The sequence below is a fragment of the Nerophis lumbriciformis genome, linkage group LG19, assembly GCF_033978685.3.
Source record: "Nerophis lumbriciformis linkage group LG19, RoL_Nlum_v2.1, whole genome shotgun sequence".
Taxonomy (NCBI): domain Eukaryota; kingdom Metazoa; phylum Chordata; class Actinopteri; order Syngnathiformes; family Syngnathidae; genus Nerophis; species Nerophis lumbriciformis.
Window position 1 is genome coordinate 32,137,032 of NC_084566.2, and position 26,311 is coordinate 32,163,342.

General features: G+C 42.1%; 1 protein-coding gene across 1 annotated transcript in view; it reads right to left on the bottom strand.

Moving 5' to 3' along the window:
• Positions 1 to 641: 641 nt before the first annotated feature.
• The window catches only part of st6galnac3 (ST6 (alpha-N-acetyl-neuraminyl-2,3-beta-galactosyl-1,3)-N-acetylgalactosaminide alpha-2,6-sialyltransferase 3), a 62,026-nt gene continuing 36,356 nt past the window's right edge, over positions 642 to 26,311 (bottom strand). Inside the window, exons 3-5 of the mRNA XM_061978919.2 lie at positions 23,195 to 23,604; positions 6,240 to 6,347; positions 642 to 1,350 (exon numbers count right to left, since the gene is read on the bottom strand). Of these exons, the coding sequence (XP_061834903.1) occupies positions 1,161 to 1,350; positions 6,240 to 6,347; positions 23,195 to 23,604 (708 nt within the window). The 3' untranslated portion in view covers positions 642 to 1,160. The remainder of the gene's footprint in view (positions 1,351 to 6,239; positions 6,348 to 23,194; positions 23,605 to 26,311) is intronic.

The following is a 26,311-nucleotide window of genomic DNA, read 5'->3' on the forward strand; positions in this document are numbered from 1 at the left end:
TGTACATCACATGGGGACATTTATTAACGCACTGCAGCCTCATAGACACACACACACACACACACACACACACACACACGCACGCATAGAAACACCAATCAGTGTGTTCCCAGGTGCAGCCCACACCTATCAGAGTTTATGGTTTGCGTAAAGGCTAACTTGTTATTTTCCTTTGTAATCTTTGCCTACTGAGCCTATGGTGCTGTTAAGTTATTGTGGCTCAATTTGCCTTAATTTTTTTTATGTTAATGTATTATTATTTAATATATATTATTGTTTTAGTTGCTTAAGAGATATTCCTGGCTCTGATTTTGCTCATTGCTACTTTTATGTTTTTGTGCATTATTTGTTGCCGTCATCATTAAACGAACAGGTTACTCATCAGTTACTCAGTACTTGAGTAGTTTTTTCACAACATACTTTTTGCTTTTATAAATAGTAAATATTTGGGTGACTACTCCTTACTTTTACTTGAGTAATAAATCTCTAAAGTAACAGTACTCTTACTTGAGTACAATTTCTGGCTACTCTACCCACCTCTGGACATCACACACTTCTTCCTTCTTTTGCTGCGTGAAGGCGGATTCTGCAGTACATAAATCGGTGAGTCAAAATAAAAAACTGCTGACGCCCTCGTGTAGGATGGGAAGCGACATAAAGGTGTCCGTTTCTTTGATGTATTGTAATCCACGGGAAGATTTTGTCTTGACCCGAGATCTACAAAGTGGAGAGGAAGCAGGGCCTGACCCCACTCCAGGCACCTTTTCTTTGAACTGTTTTGTAACCAAAGGCAACGGCTGTTTACGACCCCCCTTCCTTTAGAAACAGCTGTTGCCATGTAATCAGGGAAAGTCCAAATAAAAGAGGAGGCGTACAATCTTTCGTTAGCGCGTGGTGGGACACTGTACAAGGGTACAGGTCTACGCGTTTCTCCTCATTGAGCCAAATTTAATTCTGTCTCTGTTTAATTCCTTGCTTCTTTGTCTGTTTAATAGATGTCATCAGTGTTTGAACCTGACACTATGTCTCTATTGGGTGGATCCAAGATGGACATCGGCAGGTGTTTTTATGACTTCAATGAGAAGAAAAGCATCCGTGGGAAAAAACAATCCAAAACCGATGGATGAAGTCCGGGACCTGGGATAAACGCTCTCGGCGGGTCACGACAGCTGCCAGGGCGGGTTGAAGAACTTGATGGCGTGGCTTTTGATCCACTTGGCGAACACCGACTTCTCCGTGATGAAGCGGTGCCCTCCGTAGGGGGCGCTCTCGTGAAGGAGGTACTCGGCGCACTCGTCCCTGCTGCCCGCCTCGTAGTAGTGGTAGGGGACGTTGCGATAGCCTTCCGTCCTGGTGGAAGGACAGACAGACAGACACACAGTTTAACGCTTGGTCTGAAGGCGCTTGTTCAAGATCCCATAGCAATGTTTCCCATACCACAAGTAAATAATTTGGAGCAGTGTTTTTCAACCTTTTTTGAGCCAAGGCACATTTTTTGCGTTGAAAAAAATCCAGACGCACACCACCACCAGAAATCATTAAAAAACTAAACTCAGTTGACAGTAAAAAGTCGTTGTCGCAATTGTTGGATATGACTTTAAACCATAACCAAGCATGCATCACTATAGCTCTTGTCTCAAATTAGGTGTACTGTCACCACCTGTCACATCACATCATGACTTATTTGGAGTTTAATGCTGTTTTCCTGTGTGTAGTGTTTTAGTTCTTGTCTTGCGCTCCTATTTTAATGGCTTTTTCTCTTTTTTTGGTATTTTCCTGTAGCAGTTTCATGTCTTCCTTTGAGCGATATTTCCCGCATCTACTTTGTTTTAGCAATCAAGAATATTTCAGTTGTTTTTATCCTTCTTTGTGGGGACTTTGTTGATTGTCATGTCATGTTCGGATGTACTTTGTGGATGCCGTCTTTGCTCCGCAGTAAGTCTTTGCTGTCATCCAGCATTCTGTTTTTGTTTACTTTGTAGCCAGTTCAGTTTTAGTTTCGTTCTGCATAGCCTTCCCTAAGCTTCAATTACTTTTCTTAGGGGCACTCACCTTTTGTTTATTTTTGGCCTAAGCATTAGATACCTTTTTACCTGCACACTGCCTCCCGCTGTTTCCGACATCTACAAAGCACTTAGCTACTGGCTGCCACCTACTGGTATGGAAGAGTATTACATGGTTACTCTGCAGAGCTCTAGACAGTACCGACACTCAACAACAACACATAATTTGCAGACTATAATTACTGGTTTGCAAAAAATATTTTTAACCCAAATAGGTGAAATTAGAAAAACACTGATTTGGAGAACAAAAAGGTTCTTTTTTAAGAATTAGCACAAAGTTATCAGTCAATATTATTTTACACAGTTTGTTGAGTATATGGTATGAGTAAGTGGAAATGCATCTCATTTGTTAAATGTTTGTACAAGTTGAAAACAATTTCATTTGATTATAATTTTCGTTAGCCTGTCAATGGGATTGTCCATTGTATGTTAGCATTAAGCTAGTAGCATAAGGGCCAACCTCTATCCCGTGAGCTTGTATTGCTTTTTTCAGTTTTTACCTAACTGTATTGTGGATTTAACATGATTCCATGACTCGTTATCGTTGTTTATTTTAAGACATGCACCTGGGGATAAGTTGATTGGCAACACTAAATTGGCCCTAGTGTGTGAATGTGAGTGTGAATGTTGTCTGTCTATCTGTGTTGGCCCTGCGATGAGGTGGCGACTTGTCCAGGGTGTACCCCGCCTTCCGCCCGATTGTAGCTGAGATAGGCTCCAGCGCCCCCCGCGACCCCAAAGGGAATAAGCGGTAGAAAATGGATGGATGGATGGATGTCTTCATTTTCTTTTATGACATTTTTCTCAGTTAATAAGCATGTGTATGCAAGGGGAGGGCTCATCTAACACGGGAAGCTAGGTACTAAAGCACAGGTGTCACACTCAAGGCCCGGGGGCCAGTTCTGGCCCGCCACATCATTCTATGTGGCCCGCGAAAACTTGGAAAAAATGGGTTTCAATAAAATACTTTTTTTTTTTACTAAATGCATTCATTCTTTCAATTTTGACACAAAAAAAATGCATATTTTAAACTTTAATATTATCTGATCATGCCAATTATATTATTATATACTGTATTGCACAACTATTTTTGCTAGATAAAAACAAATCGTTAAATATCTGCTTGTCACCTTTGTTTATGATTTTAAAGCAAGTTATACATTAAAAAAAATCTAATAATCAAATGCATATGCATTTCGATTAATCATGATTAATTACAGGTTATAACCCGCTTGCTTGCATAGTGTAAATTAACTTTTAAAAAGCGGCCCTCTGAAAGCAGCCATTACCGCGATGTGGCCCTCAATGAAAATGAGTTTGACACCCCTGTACTAAAGGTACCAGGTCATTGCATACAAACCCCGTTTCCATATGAGTTGGGAAATTGTGTTAGATGTAAATATAAACGGAATACAATGATTTGCAAATCCTTTTCAACCCATATTCAGTTGAATGCACTACAAAGACAAGATATTTGATGTTCAAACTCATAAACTTAATTTTTTTTTGCAAATAATAATTAACTTAAAATTTCATGGCTGCAACACGTGCCAAAGTAGTTGGGAAAGGGCATGTTCACCACATTTTCTTTTAACAACACTCAATAAACGATTGGGAACTGAGGAAACTAATTGTTGAAGCTTTGAAAGTGGAATTCTTTCCCATTCTTGTTTTATGTAGAGCTTCAGTCGTTCAACAGTCCGGGGTCTCCGCTGTCGTATTTTACACTTCATAATGCGCCACACATTTTCGATGGGAGACAGGTCTGGACTGCAGGCGGGCCAGGAAAGTACCCGCACTCTTTGAGAAACGTTGTTCTTAAACTGTTTGACTATTTGCTCACGCAGTTGTGGACAAATGGTTGTACCTCGCCCCATCCTTTTTTTGTGAAAGACTGAGCATTTTTTGGGAAGCTGTTTTTATACCCAATCATGGCACCCACCTGTTCCCAATTAGCCTGCACACCTGTGGGATGTTCCAAATAAGTGTTTGATGAGCATTCCTCAACTTTATCAGTATTTATTGCCACCTTTCCCAACTTCTTTGTCACGTGTTGCTGGCATCAAATTCTAAAGTTAATGATTATTTGCAACAAAAAAAAAATGTTTATCAGTTCGAACATCAAATATGTTGTCTTTGTAGCATATTCAGCTGAATATGGGTTGAAAATTATTTGCAAATCATTGAATTCAGTTTATATTTACATCTAACACAATTTCCCAAAACTCATATGGAAACGGGGTTTGTCTGTGCTACAAAGTCACAACGTAGCACTCCCTTTTCTTTCTGCCCTCAGTGTCCTCTTGGATAAAATGTGTCGAAACGGTTCCCCGACATTATCTTTTGTTAGCATGTTGTTGGCATACAATGATGTCAGGTTCTACTTTGAAGTGGGGAAACAACCCGCCTAAAGTGGGTATTGTTCGGTTTTAGTGGAAAAGGCAGAGCACCGTATTTTTCGGACTATAAGTCGCAGTTTTTTTCATAGTTTGGCCGGGGGGTGCGACTTATACTCAGGAGCAACTTATGTGTGAAATTATTAACACATTACCGTAAAATATCAAATAATATTATTTAGCTCATTCACGTAAGAGACTAGACCAGGGGTCGGCAACCCGCGGCTCCGGAACCGCATGCGGCTCTTTGATCACTCTGATGCGGCTCAGCAGCTTACTTGCCGACCCCCCCGATTTTCCCGGGAGACTTCCGTATTTCAGTGCCTCTCGCAGAAAACTCCCGGGATTAGTATTCTCCGATTTTCAACCTTACTGTTATAATAATGGCAAGCCATGATGGTACAGCTATTGGCGACCTCAACAAACTGTATTAACAGCGTGCCAGCCCAATCCCTTGTTATGCAGTATGCATCTTCTGCTTGCACACGTACGTGACAGCAAGGCATACTTGATCAACAGCCACACAGGTTACACTGACGGTGACCATATAAAACAACTTTAACACTCTTACTAATTATGCGCCACACTTTGAACCAAAACCAAACAAGAATGACAAACACATTTCGGGAGAACATCTGCACCTTAACACAACATAAACACAACAGAACAAATACCCAGAATCCCATGCAGCCCTGACTCTTCCGGGCTACATTATACACCCCTGCTACCACCAAACACCCCCCCCCCCCCCCCCCCTCCCTCCCTCCTCCTCTGTGCGTCGGTTGAGGTGGGCGGGCTTTGGTAGCGGGGGTGTATAATGTAGCCCGGAAGAGTTAGGGCTGCATGGGATTCTGGGTATTTGTCCTGTTGTGTTTATGTTGTGTTACGGTGCAGATGTTCTCCCGATATGTGTTTGTCATTCTTGTTTGGTGTGGGTTCACACTGTGGCGCATTATTAGTAAGAGTGTTAAAGTTGGGGTTTTTTTATACCGCCACCGTCAGTGTAACCTGTGTGGTTGTTGACCAAGTATGACTTGCTGTCACCTACGTGAGCAAGCGGAAGCCCCATACAACGTGTGGCTGTTCAGGCACGCTGGTTGTAGTGGGTGCTATATGCTGTACCTTCACGTCACGCATGACGCTGACAAGCGCCACTCATATAAAACCCGCGTGCCGCACCAGCATTCAAATTCCATATTAAGGTAAGGGCAGCGTGTCTGAGACCACTGGTTTATACATAGCACAAAGCAAAAAAAAACTTCTTATGCATTGTTATTTCATTTTAAATTTCAACAAATTTTTGTGGCTCCCTCCCATTGTTATCTTTAATTTGTGAAACTGGTCAAAATGGCTCTTTGACTGGTAAAGGTTGCCGACCCCTGGACTAGACGTATAAGATTTCATGGGATTTAGCGATTAGGAGTGACAGATTGTTTGGTAAACGTATAGCATGTTCTATATGTTATAGTTATTTGAATGACTTACCATAATATGTTACGTTAACATACCAGGCACGGTATTTATGCCTCATATAACGTACACTTATTCAGCCTGTTGTTCACTATTCTTTATTTATTTTAAATTGCCTTTCAAATGTCTATTCTTGGTGTTGGCTTTTATCAAATACATTCCCCCAAAAAATGCGACTTATACTCCAGTGCGACTTATATATGTTTATTTCCTTCTTTATTATGCATTTTAGGCCGGTGCGACTTATACTCGAAAAACTTATACTACGAAAAATAAGGTAGTTTTATTTGGAAAGTGGGCGGAGCCTTACTTGCAGTAGGTGTCGTTGATCATGCCGTAGACGTGGATCTCTTTGCACATGTCCATGGCCAGGATGAGCGTGAACCAGCCGGTGCTGAGGTACGAGCCCGACTGGATCCTGCACACAGAAAAATACACTTTGTTGATTCATTTGATTCGACAGCCTCTTTGCACAACACAATCAACAGCAAACAAATGATAATAAAGGCATTATTTTAGCAGTGTTTATTAATGTGACTACTGACGTATAGTTTTGGTGACCTTATTCAGAGACAAAACATTAGAGACTTCTGCAGCAAAGTGTGACGCCAGGGACCTCTGGGACGAAGCAAACCCAAAGCCTGAGGACCCACGGAGCACAATCACGTATTTATTTTTTGTTTTGCCTCCTGCAAGGGCCACGGAGCAACTGCAATTTATTTTTAATGACGCGAATGAGCAATGCAGCCGCATAAGCTTGCTGGAGCGTCTCTTCATTCTACCAGAGGGCGATAAGAAGCACCATCATGCAGCAGACAATATGTAGAACGCTGCTGCTTCTTTCCTCACAGGTTGGGCACATTCCAAATGGCTCATGTGGAGGAAGTAAGAAGGAAGGTGAGATTGTTTTTGTCATGACTTGGTCCTGGGATTTAGTTTTTCTAGAAGGCAACGGAAAGTTGGCTCGGGCGAGACGGGAATGTGAGAACATATTTATTTAATTTTATCAAAAAAAAGTACAAACGAAAAGTGCGCACAGTGGCGGAGAAACAACTTGGCTATGAAAACAAATACTTGCACAAAGGCAGAAACTATGAACAACAAAAAAACACTAACTGTGGCATTAATAAACAAAACATACTTGGCATGGACAAAAGGAGCAGCGTGAACGATGGACATGAAAAAAGTGTCAGAAATTTGCAGAGCATAAATGTGGGATGTCACCAGAAAGACAAACTGAAAACAATGAACTTAAATACTACAGACATGATTAACGAAAACAGGTGCGTGACTCAAAACGTGAAACAGGTGCGTGACGTGACAGGTGAAAACTAATGGGTTGCTATGGTGACAAACAAGAGTGCACAATGAGTCCAAACGTGGAACAGGTGAAACTAATGGGTAATCATGGAAACAAGACAAGGGAGTGAAAAGCCAGAAACTAAAGAGTCCAATAACTAAAAACATGACTAAAACAAAACATGATTACACAGACATGACAGTTTTAAGAAATACACCATATTGCCAAAAGTATTTGGCCACCTGCCTTTACTCACATATGCCATCCCATGGAATTGTCCAAAATGTTTTGGTATCCTGGAGCATTCAAAGTTCCTTACACTGGAATTAAGGGGCCAAGCCCAACTCCTGAAATCATACTTGCCAACCCTCCCGATTTTCCCGGGAGAATCCCGAATTTCAGTGCCCCTCCCGAAAATGTCCCGGGGCAACCATTCTCCCGAATTTCTCCCGACAACAATATTGGGGGCGTGCCTTAAAGGCACTGCCTTTAGCGTCCTCTACAGCCTGCCGTCACGTCCGCTTTTCCTCCATGCAAACAGGGTGCCGGCCCAGTCACATAATATATGCGGCTTTTACACACACTCTTAAGTGAACGCAATGCATACTTGGTCAACAGCCATACAGGTCACACTGAGGGTGGCCGTATAAACAACTTTAACACTGTTACAAATATGCGCCACACTGTGAACCCACACCAAACAAGAATGACAAACACATTTCGGGAGAACATCCGCACCGTAACACAACATAAACACAACGGAACAAATACACAGAACCCCTTGCAGCACTAACTCTTCCGGGACGCTACAATATACACCCCCGCTACCACCAAACCCCCCCCCCCCCCCCCCCAACCCCCCCCCACCCCCAACCCCGCCCACCTCAAATGAATGGCATTTCTTGTTGTTCCGCAGAAGATTCACTTCCTCTCATGGAAATTTACAGCGCATTCCACAGGGGCCACTTTCGGTCTGTGCGGGATTATCTGGACACTCGAACCTCAAAACTCTAAATGGATTATAATCAGACTTGAACTGGGCCATCACGTGGACATAAATAACGACATGGAAAAATTGGTGGCGACTTGTCCAGGGTGTACCCCGCCTTCCGCCCGATTGTAGCTGAGATAGGCTCCAGCGCCCCCCGCGACACCAAAAGGGAATAAGAAAATGGATGGATGGATGGAATCTGCACAAAATAACACAAGAAGAAACATGAATTGGACATCATGTGGACTAAGAGAAAAAAAAAAAAAAAAAAAAAAAATTATCAGGGACGGCGTGGCGCAGTGGAAGAATGGCCGTGCGCGGCCCAAGGGTCCCTGGTTCAATCCCCACCTAGTACCAACCTCGTCATGTCCGTTGTGTCCTGAGCAAGACACTTCACCCTTGCTCCTGATGGGTGCTGGTTAGCGCCTTGCATGGCAGCTCCCTCCATCAGTGTGTGAATGTGTGTGTGAATGGGTAAATGTGGAAGTAGTGTCAAAGCGCTTTGAGTACCTTGAAGGTAGAAAAGCGCTATACAAGTACAACCCATTTATCATTTATCAATGAATCAAACAAAATATATCCATATTGGTGTATGTATACCGATTTGTCATTATTAGGGATGTCCGATAATATCGGACTGCCGATATTATCGGCCGATAAATGCTTTAAAATGTAATATCGGAAATTATCGGTATCGGTTTCAAAAAGTAAACTTTATAACTTTTTAAAACGCCGCTGTGTACACGGACGTAGGGAGACGTACAGAGTGCCAATAAACCTTAAAGGCACTGCCTTTGTGTACCGGTCCAATCACTGAATATATACGGCTTTTCACACACACAAGTGAATGCAAAGCATACTTGATCAACAGCCATACAGGTCACACTGAGGGTGGCCGTATAAACAACGTTAACACTGTTACAAATATGCGCCACACTGTGAACCCACACCAAACAAGAATGACAAACACATTTCGGGAGAACATCCGCACCGTAACACAACAGAACAAATACCCAGAAACCCTTGCAGCACTAACTCTTCCGGGACGCTACAATATACACCACCGCTACCACCAAACCCCCCCCCCCCCAATCCCGCCCACCTCAAATGAATGGCATTTCTTGTTGTTCCGCAGAAGATTCACTTCCTCTCATGGAAATTTACAGCGCATTCCACAGGGGCCACTTTCGGTCTGTGCGGGATTATCTGGACACTCGAACCTCAAAACTCGAAATGGATTATAATCAGACTTGAACTGGGCCATCACGTGGACATAAATAACGACATAGAAAAATTGGTTCATGAATCTGCACAAAATAACACAAGAAGAAACATGAATTGGACATCATGTGGACTAAGAAGAAAAAAAAAAGAATTAATAATCAATGAATCAAACAAAATATATCCATATTGGTGTATGTATACCGACTTGTCATTATTAGGGATGTCCGATAATATCGGATTGCCGATATTATCGGCCGATAAATGCTTTAAAATGTAATATCGGAAATTATCGGTATCGGTTTCAAAAAGTAAACTTTATAACTTTTTAAAACGCCGCTGTGTACACGGACGTAGGGAGAAGTACAGAGTGCCAATAAACCTTAAAGGCACTGTCTTTGTGTACCGGTCCAATCACATAATATCTACGGCTTTTCACACACACAATTGAATGTATTTCATACTTGGTCAACAGCCATACAGGTCACACTGAGGGTGGCCGTATAAACAACTTTAACACTGTTACAAATATGCGCCACACTGTGAACCCACACCAAACAAGAATGACAAACACATTTCGGGAGAACATCCACACCGTAACACAACATAAACACAACAGAACAAATACCCAGAACCCCTTGCAGCACTAACTCTTCCGGGACGCTACAAATACCTTACACCCCCCCGCTACCCACCTGCAGAGCATTATAACCACGTTGAGGATCAGCTACTGAAGTGACCGGTCGCCATGATCATGTGGCGGCCCTTAGTGGTTGTGGCCCTAAACAAGCGCACAGAGGGTTTTGGTGAGGATATTAAGGGAAATTGCCATTACATTTTTATCAGTGATGGAGCAGGAAGGGGTTAGGAATAATTTTTTGGGGTAAAATGTATTACTAAGCGCCTTGTCGTTCATTACCTGACATTTTAATATGCAGAAACATGGTTCTAACGGATTGCAGGGCCTGACGCATTGCACGTGATGAGATACGGCCCTGCGTGTAGAGTAGTATAGAACAGTGTTTTTCAACCACTGTGCCGCGGCACACCGGTGTGCCGTGAGATACAGTCTGGTGTGCCGTGGGAGATGATCTAATTTCACCTATTTGGGTTAAAAATATGTTTTGCAAACCAGTAATTATAGTCTGCAAATGATGTGTTGTTGTTGAGTTTCGGTGTTGTCTAGAGCTCGGCAGAGTAACCGTGTAATACTCTTCCATATCAGTAGGTGGCAGCCGGTAGCTAATAGCTTTGTAGCTGTCGGAAACAGCGGGAGGCAGTTTGCAGGTAAAAAATGTGTCTAATGCTTAAACAAAAATAAACAAAAGGTGAGTGCCCCTAAGAAAAGGCATTGAAGCTTAAAGGCCTACTGAAATTATTTTTTTTTATTCAAACGGGGATAGCAGATCCATTCTATGTGTCATACTTGATCATTTCGCGATATTGTGGTCGGTAGTAGTGGGTTTCAGTAGGCCTTTAAGGAAGGCTATGCAGAACAAAACTAAAACTGAACTAGCTACAAAGTAAACAAAAACAGAATGCTGGACGACAGCAAAGACTTACTGTGGAGCAAAGACAAAGTACATCCGAACATGACATGACAATCAACAATGTCCCCACAAAGAAGGACAAAAACAACTTAAATAGTCTTGATTGCTAAAACAGAGCAGGTGCGGTGAATATCGCTCAAAGCAACACATGAAAGTGCTACAGGAAAATACCAAAAAAAGAGTAAAAGCCAACAAAATAGGAGCGCAAGACAAGAACTAAAACACTACACACAGGAAAACAGCAAAAAAAACTCCAAATAAGTCAGGGTGTGATGTGACAGGTGGTGACAGTACACCTACTTTGAGACAAGAGCTATAGTGATGCATGCTTGGTTATGGTTTAAAGTCATATTCAACAATTGCGACAACGACTTTTTACTGTCAACTGAGTTTCGTTTTTTTAACGATTTCCGCTGGTGGTGTGCCTCCGCATTTTTTCACCGCAAAAAATGTACCTTCGCTCAAAAAAGGTTGAAAAACACTGGCATAGAAAACATTATGATATTGTGTTCCCTGAAAGAGACTCAAAAACACTTCTTGTATTGTATTGCAAAGTGTACCTAATATTGTGGCCTGTAAGATGGAAAATGGGGCAAAATTGTTATAGAGTTCATAGCATTATTTTTGCGGGAGTGTGTTAAATGAGAGATAAACAGCCCAGCGGGGGCTCAACGCTGATGTGCTGATTATTATTTTAGTGTGTTTTTATGAACGATGGTGTAATCAGCCATCATAATCTGCTGCTGACTGTGAGCGCTGACCCGCCCGGAAAAATGGGGCTTAAAAAAAATAAAATAAAAAAAATAAAAAAACAAGAAGCGAGTGGTGCTGGCTATTTTTTTGGTGTATGAGATTTTAAAGCAAGGTAAGAAGCTTGTCGGGATTACTTTCGGTCTTAGTGAGCTGCAACTGTATACAGTCTGATACCCTTTACACTTTTTTCCAATTGCTTACACACTAAATTTAACATTTTCACACCGTTAACAAAAGTCTACACACAGTAAACAAAACCACTGGAAGATTGAGAGAGATCAGAAAAGATTGAGGACAGTGTGGACGGAGACGCAGAAGAGATACAAATTGAGAACCCAGGTGCAGAGGATAAGACAGAAGAGCCAGCAGGGAAAACAGGGGAGATGATTTTTATTTTTTGTTCATTAAGACTCGCATTAGGAGGTCACAGTTCAGGGAGAGCTGCTGGAGGTGAGGACATAAGTCTTTAAGTATAAATCGCCGTTAAAACAGGCCAAATTGATGTTAAAAAAAAAAAAAAAAGACCAAATTTTTTTCCAACACATCATGCCACTAAAGTCTCACTTTTGTCATTTTCTCAAACTTGGCAGTCCTGTGCTGTGCTTGTTTACCACTTCCAGACTTTTCAACAAATGCCACAAATATTCAGGTAAAAGGATTTAACTTTTTTAAATTTTTTATTGTAGCAACATGTTTGGTAACATTTTGGAGTGCACTAAAGAGACTTTTGTGTGTGTGTGTGCGTGTGTGTGTGTGTTTTGTTTGGATAAAAAGACGTTTGTTACCAGTGTTATGTTGGTTTAAAGTTAAAGTTAAAGTTAAAGTACCAATGATTGTCACACACACACGAGGTGTGGCGAAATTATTCTCTGCATTTGACCCATCATCCTTGATCACACCCTGGGAGGTGAGGGGAGCAGTGGGCAGCAGCGGTGGCCGCGCCCGGGAATCATTTTTGGTGATTTAACCCCCAATTCCAACCCTTGATGCTGAGTGCCAAGCAGGGAGGTAATGGGTCCCATTTTTATAGTCTTTGGTAGGGATGTCCCGATCCGATATTTGGATCGGATCGGCTGCCGATATTTGCCAAAAATTGCGTATCAGCAAGGCATGGGAAAATGCCGATCCAGATCCAGTTTAAAAAAAACTCCGGTCCGTGTTTTCCAACGCACCGATTTAAATAATACATTCCACTTTTCTGCTGCTCCGTAATTTCCGTTCCGCATTTTCCAGCACACCTTCAACACATCCACAGGTCTGTGGATTCTCACGCAGTTGCTTTTAGCTGCTGGCATTACACGACAGGCTCTTCTCACTCTTTCCTGTGTCTCCCTCTCACAGACAGCGAGCGCACCTTCTTACACACGTTACATACTGTCACGTCATACGTCACATACGTATACGTCCTCTCCCAGTAGAGAGGTAGCAGCATGGCTAACGTTAGCTGTGATGCTAGCGCAGCCGTGCGAGCAACGCTCCCTCTAAGGTGCTCGCCTGTGCAATTGCGCACTGTTTAAGCGTCCTCTGCGCATAGCAAATCTATGACACGCACAAAATCAAATAAAAAAATAAGCGCATAACAATTTTCGACACACGGACACGACAGAGAAAACAGTTTTCGTCATCATTGTTCAAATATTGTGACGTCTGTCGAGACGCTTATCTCCATTCGGTGCCACACGCCCACACAATCAAAATGCCGAGGCAAACATTTCCGCATCAACACCGTATGAAAAAATTTGTGATTTTTTTAGTTGTGATTTCCTTCTCTGCATGAAAGTTTAAAAGTAGCATATATTAATGCAGTATGAGGAAGAATGTTTTAATGTAGACATGCAAGCCTTGAAAGAAAATGTTGAAAATCAAGACTACATTTCCTGCAAATGGGTGCATTTCTACCCTATATTTGAACTTTAGATTTATTCTCATATCAAACTCTTTTGGCTGTCTTTTTGACACTTACATCCGGCGCCCCCCTCCACACCCTGGATTATAAATAATGTAAATAATTCAATGTGATTATCTTGTGTGATGACTGTATTATGATGATAGTATATATCTGATAGTATATATCTGTATCATGAATCAATTTAAGTGGACCCCGACTTAAACAAGTTGAAAAACTTATTCGGGTGTTACCATTTAGTGGTCAATTGTATGTGCAATCTACTAATAAAAGTCTCAATCAATCAATCAAAACACATAGAATCATCATACTGCTGTGATTATATGCATCAAGTGTTCATTCAAGGCTAAGGCAAAATATCGAGATATATATCGTGTATCGCAATATGGCCTTAAAATATCGCAATATTAAAAAAAGGCCATATCGCCCAGCCCTTGTTTCAATGATGCCATTTCTGTTTGTCATGTATAATTTTGTCTATTTTGTGTTTCTCCTTGAATAAACAGGTCAGTTTCTTGTTACCAACCATTGTGTATTATTCAAACTCCCCTAATTCAGCTGGCTAGTTGTTATCAAGAGTACTAAAACCCTTTTCAACATGATTCTGACAACTAAGTAGGCTAAATAACTTTAAACTTTAATACATGCTCGGATAGGCCAGTATCGGTATCGGTCAGTATCGGTATCGGATCGGAAATGCAAAAACAATATCGGTATCGGATCGGAAGTGCAAAAACCTGGATCGGGACATCCCTAGTCTTTGGTATGACTCGGCCGGGGTTTAAACTCACAACCTAACGATCTCAGGGCGGACACTCTAACCACTAGGCCACTGAGAAGGTAATACATATTTAATTATTTGATACATATACAATTTATATACACATTATAGTGTCTTCAAAGTGCATTTTTTTAATACAAACTAGGGATTTTTGTCGAGGCTAGATACAATTATTAATGTGTACATTGTTTGTTTGTTATGGGGAAATCTGTTTAACTATACGAACGTTTTGGTTGACGAACCATATTTAAGAACTAGCTACCGTATTTTTCGGACTATAAGTCACAGATTTTTTTCATAGTTTGGCCGGGGGTGCGACTTATACTCAGGAGCGACTTATGTGTGAAATTATTAACACATTACCGTAAAATATCTAATAATATTATTTAGCTCATTCACGTAAGAGACTAGACGTTAGGGATGTCCCGATCCAGGTTTTTGCACTTCCGATCCGATACCGATATTGTTTTTGCACTTCCGATCCGATCCCGATACTGACCGATACTGGCCTATCCGAGCATGTATTAAAGTTTAAAGTTATTTAGCCTACTTAGTTGTCAGAATCATGTTGAAAAGGGTTTTAGTACTCTTGATAACAACTAGCCAGCTGAATTAGGGGAGTTTGAATAATACACAATGGTTGGTAACAAGAAACTGACCAGTTTATTCAAGGATGAACACAAAATAGACAAAATTATACATGACAAACAGAAATGGCATCATTGAACTAGGGCTGGGCGATATGGCCTTTTTTTAATATTGCGATATTTTAAGGCCATATTGCGATACACAATATATATCTCGATATTTCTTTTTCATTGTCCCATTTACTCTCTGTAAAGCACCAGTTCCATTGGCAGCAAAACAGGCCCAGAGCATAATACTACCACCACCATGCTTGACGGTAGGAATGGTGTTCCTGGGATTAAAAGCCTCACCTTTTCTCCTCCAATCATATTGCTGGGTATTGTGGCCAAACAGCTCAAATTGTGTTTCATCTGACCACATAACTTTCCTCCAGAAGGTCTTATCTTTGTCCATGTGATGTCAGAGGAAGGACCAAACTGTTTTTTTGTGACCAACAAGTATGTGTTCCAATCACAAAAAAATAAGAGTTGTAGAAATAATCGGAAACTCAAGACAGCCATGACATTATGTGTATGTCAACTTTTGACCACAACTGTACTTGTGATTTAAAGACATATATATGCACTCAGATCAACAGCTGTCCAACAGTTCTCGCTTTTTAATTGCCGCGGTCAGGGGAGAGTGCGCTTTTAACAACATGCGCTTTATTGTGTTCACTGGTCGGCTAGGCAGAACAAGTTCTTTTAAGTCAAAGACAGAAGAAAAATGGTGCCAAGTAAAAGGTTGCAGAGCAGCTGGGCGACAGGATCGTGGCGTCTAATGGCGGCGCAGACCTGAACTCAGGTGGGGAGGTGGCGGTGCTGCCGTGTGACAAGTGTGATTTACGTGGCGACTGCCTTTAAGGTCGCTTATCTCCCGCTGATAGCATCCGACAAAAGAGTCGCTGTAGCTCAGCAGGAAGCGAACGATAATGCACGGGCATTACAGCCAACAATAACATGATAAATGACCAACAGAGGAGGTGCAGTTTATTTTACTACTCACCAGCTACCAGCAGAGGGAGCCGTTAATTGTTGACTTGAATTTATCTTCAAAGCACAGGACATAAAAGTCCTTACATTTTTAAAGGGCCCAAACATTTTTTTGCTCAAATTTCTCAATAAATTTCAGTCCTAAACCATCCATCCATCCATCCATTTTCTACCGCTTGTCCCTTTCGGGGTCGCAGGGGGTGCTGGAGCCTATTTCAGCCACATTCGGGCAAAAGGCGGCGTACACCCTGGACAAGTCGCCACCTCAGTGTAGTGTACCCAGATGAAAACCTCTTTTGCACAATCAGCCTTTTCATATAAAGCCATAAAGGAATGGAACGACCTCACAACAAACTTGATAAATCAAACAGATTACTCTTCATTCACAATTGAAGTTAAAGAGTGGCTTTGGAGCAATCAAAGCTGCTCACACAGCCACTAAGGTGGACACTATGATTGACACATCAACTTAATGTGTATTATATTTATCCATGAGAGCATTTTTGTTGTAAATTGTGAGGTGTGTCTGTTAAAATCATGGTTGTTTTTACAAATGATGACAGATGTGAACAAGAGCATGTATTGTCTTTGTGTGATGATGTAAATGTGGTGTGGTCGTATTGTATAATAAGTATGTGCCCATGAAAGGGCATTGTATGACTTTTCTTAATTTGATTACATGCTATAGTATGATTTTATTGCATGATTTTTGTATCCCTTTAACTTAGGTAGCCAGGGACTGCAGATGGAAATGAGCTATTTAGCTATAATCTGGTACAGAACATATCTGTCTTTGAGCTTAATGTTTCTGTGCATTGTCACTTCAAATAAAGACTAAACTAAACTAAACTCATCGCAGGGCCAACACCAAAATATCAAATTTTTCTTTGCCTTTTGATCCAATAATGTCACAAGTTTAAATTAGTAATAACTTCATGTTATGCAAAGTTAAACTAATTAAAAACTGTGACATCATTTGATAGGAGTGCTCACATCCAAATCCCCATTCTTATTATTCCGATTCTAAATTTTAAATATCTATTTTTTAAAGAATCCCTTTATGTCATGATTTCCCATCCATCCATCCATCCATTTTCTACTGCTTGTCCCTCTCGGGGTTGCTGCATTCGGGCGGAAGGCGGGGTACACCCTGGACAAGTCGCCACCTCATCGCAGGGCCAACACAGATAGACAGACAACATTCACACTCACATTCACTCATTTTAATAAAATTGCAAAAATTAAAAAGTTAAAACTTTTCACAATGTCATTACGGAAGTATTGTGTGTAGAATTTTGAGGACAAAAAGTCAGGCAGCACGGTGGTATAGGGGTTAGTGCATCAGCCTCACAATACGAGGGTTCTGGGTTCGATCCTGCGCAGTGCACTCTACACAGACACAAACATCAGTAGTTGATCACACTCAACATGGCAGTCGCCACAAACTTGTACATCCATCCATCCATTTCCTACCGCTTGTCCCTTTCGGGGTCGCGGTGGGTGCTGGAGCCTATCCCAGCTGTATTCAGGCGGAAGGCGGGTACACACTGGACAAGTCGCCACCTCATTGCAGGGCCAACACAGATGGACAACCTGAGGGTTCCTGGTTCAATCCCCAGCTTCTACCAACCTAGTCACGTCCGTTGTGTCCTTGAGTAAAGACACTTCACCCTTGCTCCTGATGGGTCGTGGTCATACTTGCCAACCTTGAGACCTCCAAATTCGGGAGATGGGGGGTTGAGGTGGGCGGGGTCGGGGTAGGCGGGGCTAAGGGGGAGGAGTATATTTATAGCTAGAATTCACTGAAATTCAAGTATTTCTTATATATATATATATATATATATATATATATATATATATATATATATATACATATATATATACATATAGTGTATATATACGTATATATATATATATTAAATAAAATAAATACTTGACTTTCAGTGAATTCTAGCTATATATATATATATATATATATATATATATATATATATATATATATATATATATATATATATATATATATATATATATATATATATATATATATATACATATACATATACATATATATATACATATAAATAAAATACATACTTGAATTTCAGTGTCCTCACTCAGGTCTGCCTTAAGTCCGGCTGGAAATCGGGAGAAATTCGGGAGAATGGTTGTCCCGGGAGATTTTCGGGAGAGGCACTGAAATTCGGGAGTCTCCCGGAAAATTCGGGAGGGTTGGCAAGTATGGTCGTGGTTAGCGCCTTGCATGGCAGCTCCCGCCATCAGTGTGTGGATGTGTGTGTGAATGGGTGAATAAGGAAATAGTGTCAAAGCGCTTTGAATACCTTGAAGGTAGAAAAGCGCTATACAAGTATGTGGAGGTTGCCCTCCAGGGGGTTCTTTGGACCACCACTCAACGCCATGAGAGCCCGGATCAGGGTTACAATACAGTTTTATTTACTTCTTTCAACAAATTGCTTTTCAGCGATTGTCTTTTTTTCTGTCCGTCTTCGTCAACCAACCCGTCTCTCCTCCTGGCTGCTGCCTTTTAACAGAGTGACAGGTGATTAGATAACCAGGCCCAGCTGATTTCGAAGTCGGTCCTGGCACACCCCCGCTTCGCTGCCGGCCCGCAGGCCACGCCCCCCTCCACAAAGTATAACCCATTATTCACACTCACATTCACACACTAGGGCCAATTTAGTGTTGCCAATCAACCTATCCCCAGGTGCATGTCTTTGGAGGTGGGAGGAAGCCGGAGTACCCGGAGGGAACCCACGCAGTCACGGGGAGAACATGCAAACTCCACACAGAGTCGAACCCAGGACCTTCGTGTTGTGAGGCACATGCACTAACCCCTTTACCACCGTAGCGAAGCAGATCATTTTTTAAATTGCTTAACTAATAAATTACTTCATAGACTTTCATCCATCCTTTTTACTTTTTGTTCAACAAGCGGCTCACTGAGGAGGATGAAGATGGATGATCCGAGACACGAGGAAAAGAATGACAAATGTCGCAGGCTGGATAACAACCTCGTTGTCATGGTGATGTCACAGGTAACTGATTAATCACACCCCACACACCTTTGACGCTATAGACAGACAATAGAATAAGCCGTGTGATTTATCAACGTGACAACAAAAAACTGACCCTGCTAATTGACAGACAAACATGCGTTGCAGCTTTTTGTACTTGGCAGAGGTAATAAATCTGTCTGTTGTGTCGGCATAAAGCCAACATGCAGCCAGAAGTTTGTGTGTTTCAAAGGACGTTGCTGGCACAACACTGCAACCTCATTAAACACTTTTCCCTCCCCAGACCCGACTTTGTCTTAAAGTGCGGAAAGCCAAGCAGGACGTTCTTAAGAGTCGCCTCATAAATGCAAGCTAAGCAACGTACAACTCACTTTAATTACCCCCTCCCAACTATGCACTTGTCCAACATAATTAATGTCATATCACATACAACAAGTAATATTAAGAAGAAAAACAGGAGGACACAATGTTAGCACTAACACGAGCATAGCTTACCTCTAACAACCAAAAAGCTGTGAAAACGATGATGCTGTGTTCCAAATTTAATGTCACGGCCAGGGTGCATTGGAATACGCCCTCATCCTTGCGCTCTGATTGTCTCACCTCGGGACACGCCCGCGGCGCTCCGCCCTGCAGCAGCCGCCAGCTGCAATCATTCACCGGCAACCAGCGCACCTGCCTGTGATGATCAAGCTGCCTTCATAAGCCTGCACAACCTGGCATGCTGGCGCCGGAATATAGTCTCCTGTACCGTAAGTCGATACCCAGCTTTATGCTCTCCCTCAAGATTTCAAGACTCAAGATGCTTTATTGTTGTCCATTCTTTAAAATGTACAAAACACATAAGAACTGAAATTTCATTTTCGACACAGTTCTACTAAGAGCAGACATACGTCAAAAGGGGACAAGACGGGACCGCCAACGGCTCAGCCACTTACGGCGCTCCTTAAAAAAGGTGGGAAAAAGGTGACATTGGAAAAGGGGGAAGAGTAAAAAAAATATCAGTCTAAGGCTGGACCCTCAGGAGGGGTTCAGACTGAGTCCGAGGAAAAAAACTCACATAGCATGGCACACATAAACATGATACATGTAATCACAACAACTCGCAACAGAGGGGGGGGGATTTAGGGCCCTGGAGGCCGGCTGCCGCTATAAAGCGCTACTCAGCCATCCACAACCCCGGAGGAATTAAGCAGTGGTGAAGGCGTTGATTGGGGGGGGGCGGGTGCCTGCATGTATGCCCAATTAACTCGGGTGAGATGTTGAAATGTTTTGTGGACTGGGGCCGATCTCAAAGTTCGACACCAGCTGTTATTGAAAAAAAGGAGGGTCAAAAGCGTCCATCGTTGAGGAGTCCTCGGGGGAGTTCTTCAGAACAGCCTGTTCCTGATAGCAACAAGGCCATTCGAGGGAGTCAAATCGTAGATTAAGATGTTGTTTTCTTCGAGCAGTCAAAACAATGACATTCCTGCTCTGTGTGTCCGTGCTGGCTCTCTCAAATTCAATTTAATTCTTCCTTCTCAGCAAGCTTCTCCAAGATGAGATCCATTTTGCGATTCAAATCAGAAATCGCCGCAGTCTGTGTTCCCACAGCTCGACCCAATCCTTCCATTGCGATGAACAGCCGTTGGGCTCCTTGAGTGGCTGCCATCGTCTTCCGAATTTGACGATACACCAGAGCAATGCCCAGCCCAATCAGTAGACGCCCCGCGATCGCGGTTCCAAATAGGTAGATGTCTTCCACGTCCTCGATGGAAAGGACTGAGAGGCACATGAGTCTCCATTTATCCCAGGAGTCTCTCACGTACCCCGCAGCAATGGTTCCATCAGGGCAGCCAGGCTCCCCCGAACCTCTTTTTCTTTGTCAATTGCGTCGAGAGTCCAGCTGATCATATCCATGTTTGATGTTTAGATTTGAGGACAGCGCAAAGAAAGAGGCTTCAAAAAAGCTCAGACAAGACAAGGACACAAGAAAGCAAGCAGGGAAGGAGGGAGCGGAGAAAAATGCGACCGCCCTCACCAAGAGGCAAGACAGAAAAACTCTGTCCTGATCTCTGTGCTTTCCATGTGTTGATTGTCGTGTCCTCCCTCACCCCAGAGGTTCCCTGTGCGCATCCCCGAGTCATGCTGTGTGTCGTGCTCCTGGATCTTCCCTGTCTTCCTCGCGCTCCCTGGTTCTCGACTCCTCGCTTGCCCCCGGACTACGACTACTCTCTCCTGCCTCTCGACCTCGCTTCCGCCCCTGGCCAACTCTGCCTGCCTTGCCCTTGTCGGACAGAACCGCTCCTCCCAACACGCACCTCCAACATTTACGGTAAAACGCTCCAGTTAAATACTACACAGTCTTACACCATGCACCAGACCTGGGCAAATTAAGGCCCGGGGGCCACATGCGGCCTGTTAAGCTTTTCAATCTGGCCCGCCGGACATTCCCAAATCCTTTTTTTAGATCTTTAAACTGGAAAGTGTAGCTGCCATTATGATGTGCAGTGACGTTTTCTAATGACCGTAAGTCTTGCTAAGTCTTTCAATGATTAGAATCTGCACTTTTGCATGATATACTAGTTACTATGGTAATTTAATTAGTTACTATGGTAATCTAAGTCACAGCAGCTCAGACGAGGCACCAAGCAGTGGGGGTGGGGAGCGTTTCCACTGAGTGTTTCCAGAGCCTGAAATGTGGGTGTCAGGGACAGATGAGGAAGGAGATTTTTACAACAAAGTTCTACAGCTTAGTTATGTATCAGATATATCAGATAGTAGGTGTTTTTTGTTTTTTTAACCTTGGCGATCATATTTTGCTGTGTTTGTATATGTGGATGGAGAGGGGGTGTAGCGTTCAAATGTTGTCAATATTCAGTGTTTTATCGTTCATAGTTAATATTGTAAATCCCACATTCTTTATGTTCATGTACATTCTGGGTGTCTCATTCAGTAAAAAAATTTGAAAGTCCATTCTGTTTTTAAGACGGTCTGTCATAATGTTTTTAGCATTCAATCAGACATTATTGTGAGGTTTTGTCTAAGTGTTCCTAAAAATAATACCGGCTCCCAGACACATTTTTTTATATAAATTTGGCCCCCCGAGTCAAAATAATTGCCCAGGCCTGCCATACACACTCTTGGATTTTGTCACAGTCCATTTCCTTAGTTCTGTCATGTCTGTGTGATCATGTTTTTGTTTTGGTCATGTTCGGTTTTGTTTTTTGGACTTTTTGTGCACTTTTGTTTTGTCACCATAGCAACCATTAGTTTTCACCTGTCACGTCACGCACCTGTTTCACGTTTTGAGTCCCGCACCTGTTTTCGTTAATCATGTCTGTAGTATTTAAGTTCATTGTTTTCAGTTTGTCTTTCTGGTGACATCCCGCATTTATGCTTCTGCACACTCTCCACACCCTTATGACCCTTGCTGCTCTTTTTTCATGCCGGTTCCATGCCAAGTAAGTTTTTGTTTATTAAGCCACAGTTAGTGGTTTTTGTTGTTCATAGTTTCTGCCTTTGTGCAAGTATTTGTTTTCATAGCCAAGTCGTTTCTCCGCCACTGTGCGCGCTTTTCGTTTGTACTTTTTTTGCTATAGTCTTTTGGTTTCATAGTTTGTTCTCGGCCACTGTGCGCGCTTTTCGTTTGTACTTTATTTTGATATATTAAATAAATCATGTATTTACATTCCCGTCTCGCCCGAGCCAACTTTCCGTTGCATTCCGGAAAAGCAAACACCCAGGACCAAGTCATGACAAGTTCGTATATTTAGTATTGTTTGATTATTATATATATTTGGACTATATATATAACAAATTATTGAACATTACATCCCTCTGGTGTCAGTTGCCGTCACCTCCCCTCTGCACACCCATAGCATTTAAATTATTTACTGAAATTGTGTGAGCCTTTGGCTTTGCATTTTGTTTTATGTATATATTTTGCATTCTATTTTAGTTACTTTGAGTTTACAACCCCCTGGCGCTGTTTTGTACTGTTTTTGTACTTATTTTGATCATTATTTCTCAACTGTTTGTAAATGTTGCAATTTATAAATAAAGGTTTGTAAAACTGTAACAGTGTGCTCTTAAAGCAACAGTTCAAAGCAATGATGTCGAGAACTCACCTGTCCTTCCCCGTCTCCTTCTTGAAGACCATATCGCAGTAGTTCATCCTGTCCTCCGTGGTGACGTAAATGCGCGCATGCGGGTAGCTGTCGGCCGCCTGCCGCAGCATGTTGTACACGACGCCCTTGCCGTCCTTGCGCATGTTCCTCAGCGGGCCCCACACCACGTAGACCGTGTCGTTGTGCTGGCCGAAAAAGTGCTGCGGTCTCTGCAGCAGCAGCGGCACGCTGGTGTGCGACACCACCCGCAGCGTGGTGCGGCGGCCCACGTCGCGCTCGAAGCCCCGCGTCGGCGCGTTGTTCATGCGCCAGATGCATGGCGAGCGGTCGATGAGCGCGCCTGTCGCCTGGCCCAGCATCTGTCCTGAACTGGACACGACGCTGCACAGCTCGCAGTTCAGCTTCAGAGGCTGCGAACGACAAGGTAGGAGGTCAAAGGTCAGTCATACAAGCACATTAACTCGTTCAACTTAAAATGCACCAGAATAAATGCACACACATTCATATTTGTTTATTGCAACAACACAAGGCCAAACACATGTGTCCTGTAGGTGGCAGCCCTGTGCGTCCTGGGCAGACCTGGGCAAATTAAGACCCCATCTTAACAGGCTGTTTTCAATCTGGCCCGCCGGACATTCCCAAATAATATTTTTAGATCTTTAAGATGGAAACTGTAGCTGATGTTATGATGTGCAGTGATGTCTTCAAATGACCGTAAGTCTTGAACTATACAAAGTCTTTCAATGGTTGGAATCAGCGCTTTTGCATGATATACTGTCATGTCTGTGTAATCATGTTTTGTTTTAGTCATGTTTTGTTTTGTTTAATTATTGGACTCTTTAGTTTCTGGCTTTTCACTCCCTTGTCTTGTTTCCATGGTTACCCATTAGTTTCACCTGTTCCACGTTTGGACTCATTGTGCACTCTTGTTTGTCACCATAGCAACCCATTAGTTTTCACCTGCCCTCACAACTCACGCACCTGTCTTTAATCATGTCACTATTATTTAAGCTTCCAGTTGCCAGGCTGTCTGTCTGGCGACATCATACCAATCACAATCTGTTTACCTCTGCGCACTTCATGCCACGTCCAAGTAAGTTTTTGTTTATTAATGCCACAGTTAGTGTTTTTGTTTCATTGTTCATAGTTTCTGCCTTTGTGCAAGTTTTGTGTTTATAGCCAAGTTTTGTACCTCCACTGTGAGCGCCTTTTGTTTGTTTCTTTTTTTTGAGTGTTAAAATTAAATATGTCTTCACCTTCACGCCATGTCTGGTCCAAATCATTTGTACCACGGGAGAACAAACCACGCCATAGTCCAAGTCCTGTCAGGACTTGGACTATGATGTCGCCAGACAGACAGCCTGGCAACTGGAATATTAAATAATAGTGACATGATTAAAGACAGGTGCGTGAGTTGTGAGGGCAGGTGAAAACTAATGGGTTGCTGGGGTGAGTTTTTCCTTGCCCTTATGTGGGCTTTGTATCGAGGATGTCGTTGTGGCTTGTGCAGCCCTTTGAGACACTTGTGATTTAGGGCTATATAAATAAACATTGATTGATTGATTGATTGCTATGGTGACAAACAAGAGTGCACAATGAGTCCAAACGTGGAACAGGTGAAACTAATGGGTAACCATGGAAACAAGACAAGGGAGAGAAAAGCCAGAAACTAAAGAGTCCAATAATTAAACAAAACAAAACATGACTAAAACAAAACATGATTACACAGACATGACATATACCAGTTACTATGGTAATCTATGTCACAGCAGCTCAGGCGAGGCATGTCAGGTTCAAACACTGATGACATCTATTAAACAAGACAAGAAGCAAGAAATCAAACAGAGACAGAATTAAACTTGGCTCAATGAGGAGAGCGCGTACACCTGTACCCTTGTACAGTGTTCCACCACGCTCTGACGAAAGATTGTACGCCTCCTCTTTTATTGGGACTTTCCCTGATTACATGGCAACAGCTGTTTCTAAGGGAGGGGGGTCGTAAACAGCCATCGCCTTTGTCGCAAAACAGTTAAAAGAAAATGTCGTAAAACAGTTCAAAGAAAAGGTGCCTGGAGGGTAGTCAGGCCTTGCTTCCTCTCCGCTTTGTAGATCTCGGGTCAAGACAAAATCTTCCTGTGGATTACAATACATCAAAGAAACCGACACCCTCATGTCGCTCCCCATCCTACATAGTGGAGTTTTACAAGCCTTTTGCTTGGTAAGATCAAAAACAGCTTTTGTCTGCTCGCCGGGAACTCATTGAAACACAAAGTTTTGTGATAACTTAGATACAATTATTTTGACAAGGCACCAAGCAGTGTGGGTGGGGAGCGTTTCCACAGAGTGTTTCCAGAGCGGGCAGCCTGGGTGTCAGGGACCAAGGCAGAAGGAGATTTTTACAACAAAGTTCTAAAGCTTAGTGATATAGCAGATTGTAGGTGGGGTTTTTTTACCCTTTGCGTTCATATTTCGCTGTGTTTGTTGCATTTTTGTTGCTTTTCGCTTGATTGTAAAATATGTCGATCGAGAGGGTGAGAGACGTTCATATGTTGTCAATATTCAGTGATTTATCGTTCATAGTTAATATTGTAAATCACACATTATTTACTTTAATGTACATTCTGGGTGTCTCATTCAGTAAACAAATTTAAAAATTCCATTCCGTTTTTTAAGGCGGTCTGTCATAACGTTTTTAGCTTTAAATCAGACATTATTGTGAGGTTTTGTATTAGTGTTCCTAAAAATAGGTAGGATCCAAGCACACATACTGTACAGCAGATTTTCACAGCTTATATATATATATATATATAGATGGATATACCGGCCCCCAGACACATTTTTTTCTCTAAATTTGGACCCCGAGTCAAAATAATTGCCCAGGCCTGGTCTTGGGTGTGATAAATAATATATATCTTTTTAAATATTGCCAATAGTAAATAGGTAACAGTTTTATAAATCAATATAAATTGGTGTTGTCATTTTTTAAGTCAGCCGGCAGCAAACATGTAAAAAAAAAAAATTAATCAATATATAGCACATTGTACTTAAAAAAAACAGATATTGTGCAAAATTTTATGTATTTCTACATAAATGTGCAATATTTTCAGGAAGTTTGCT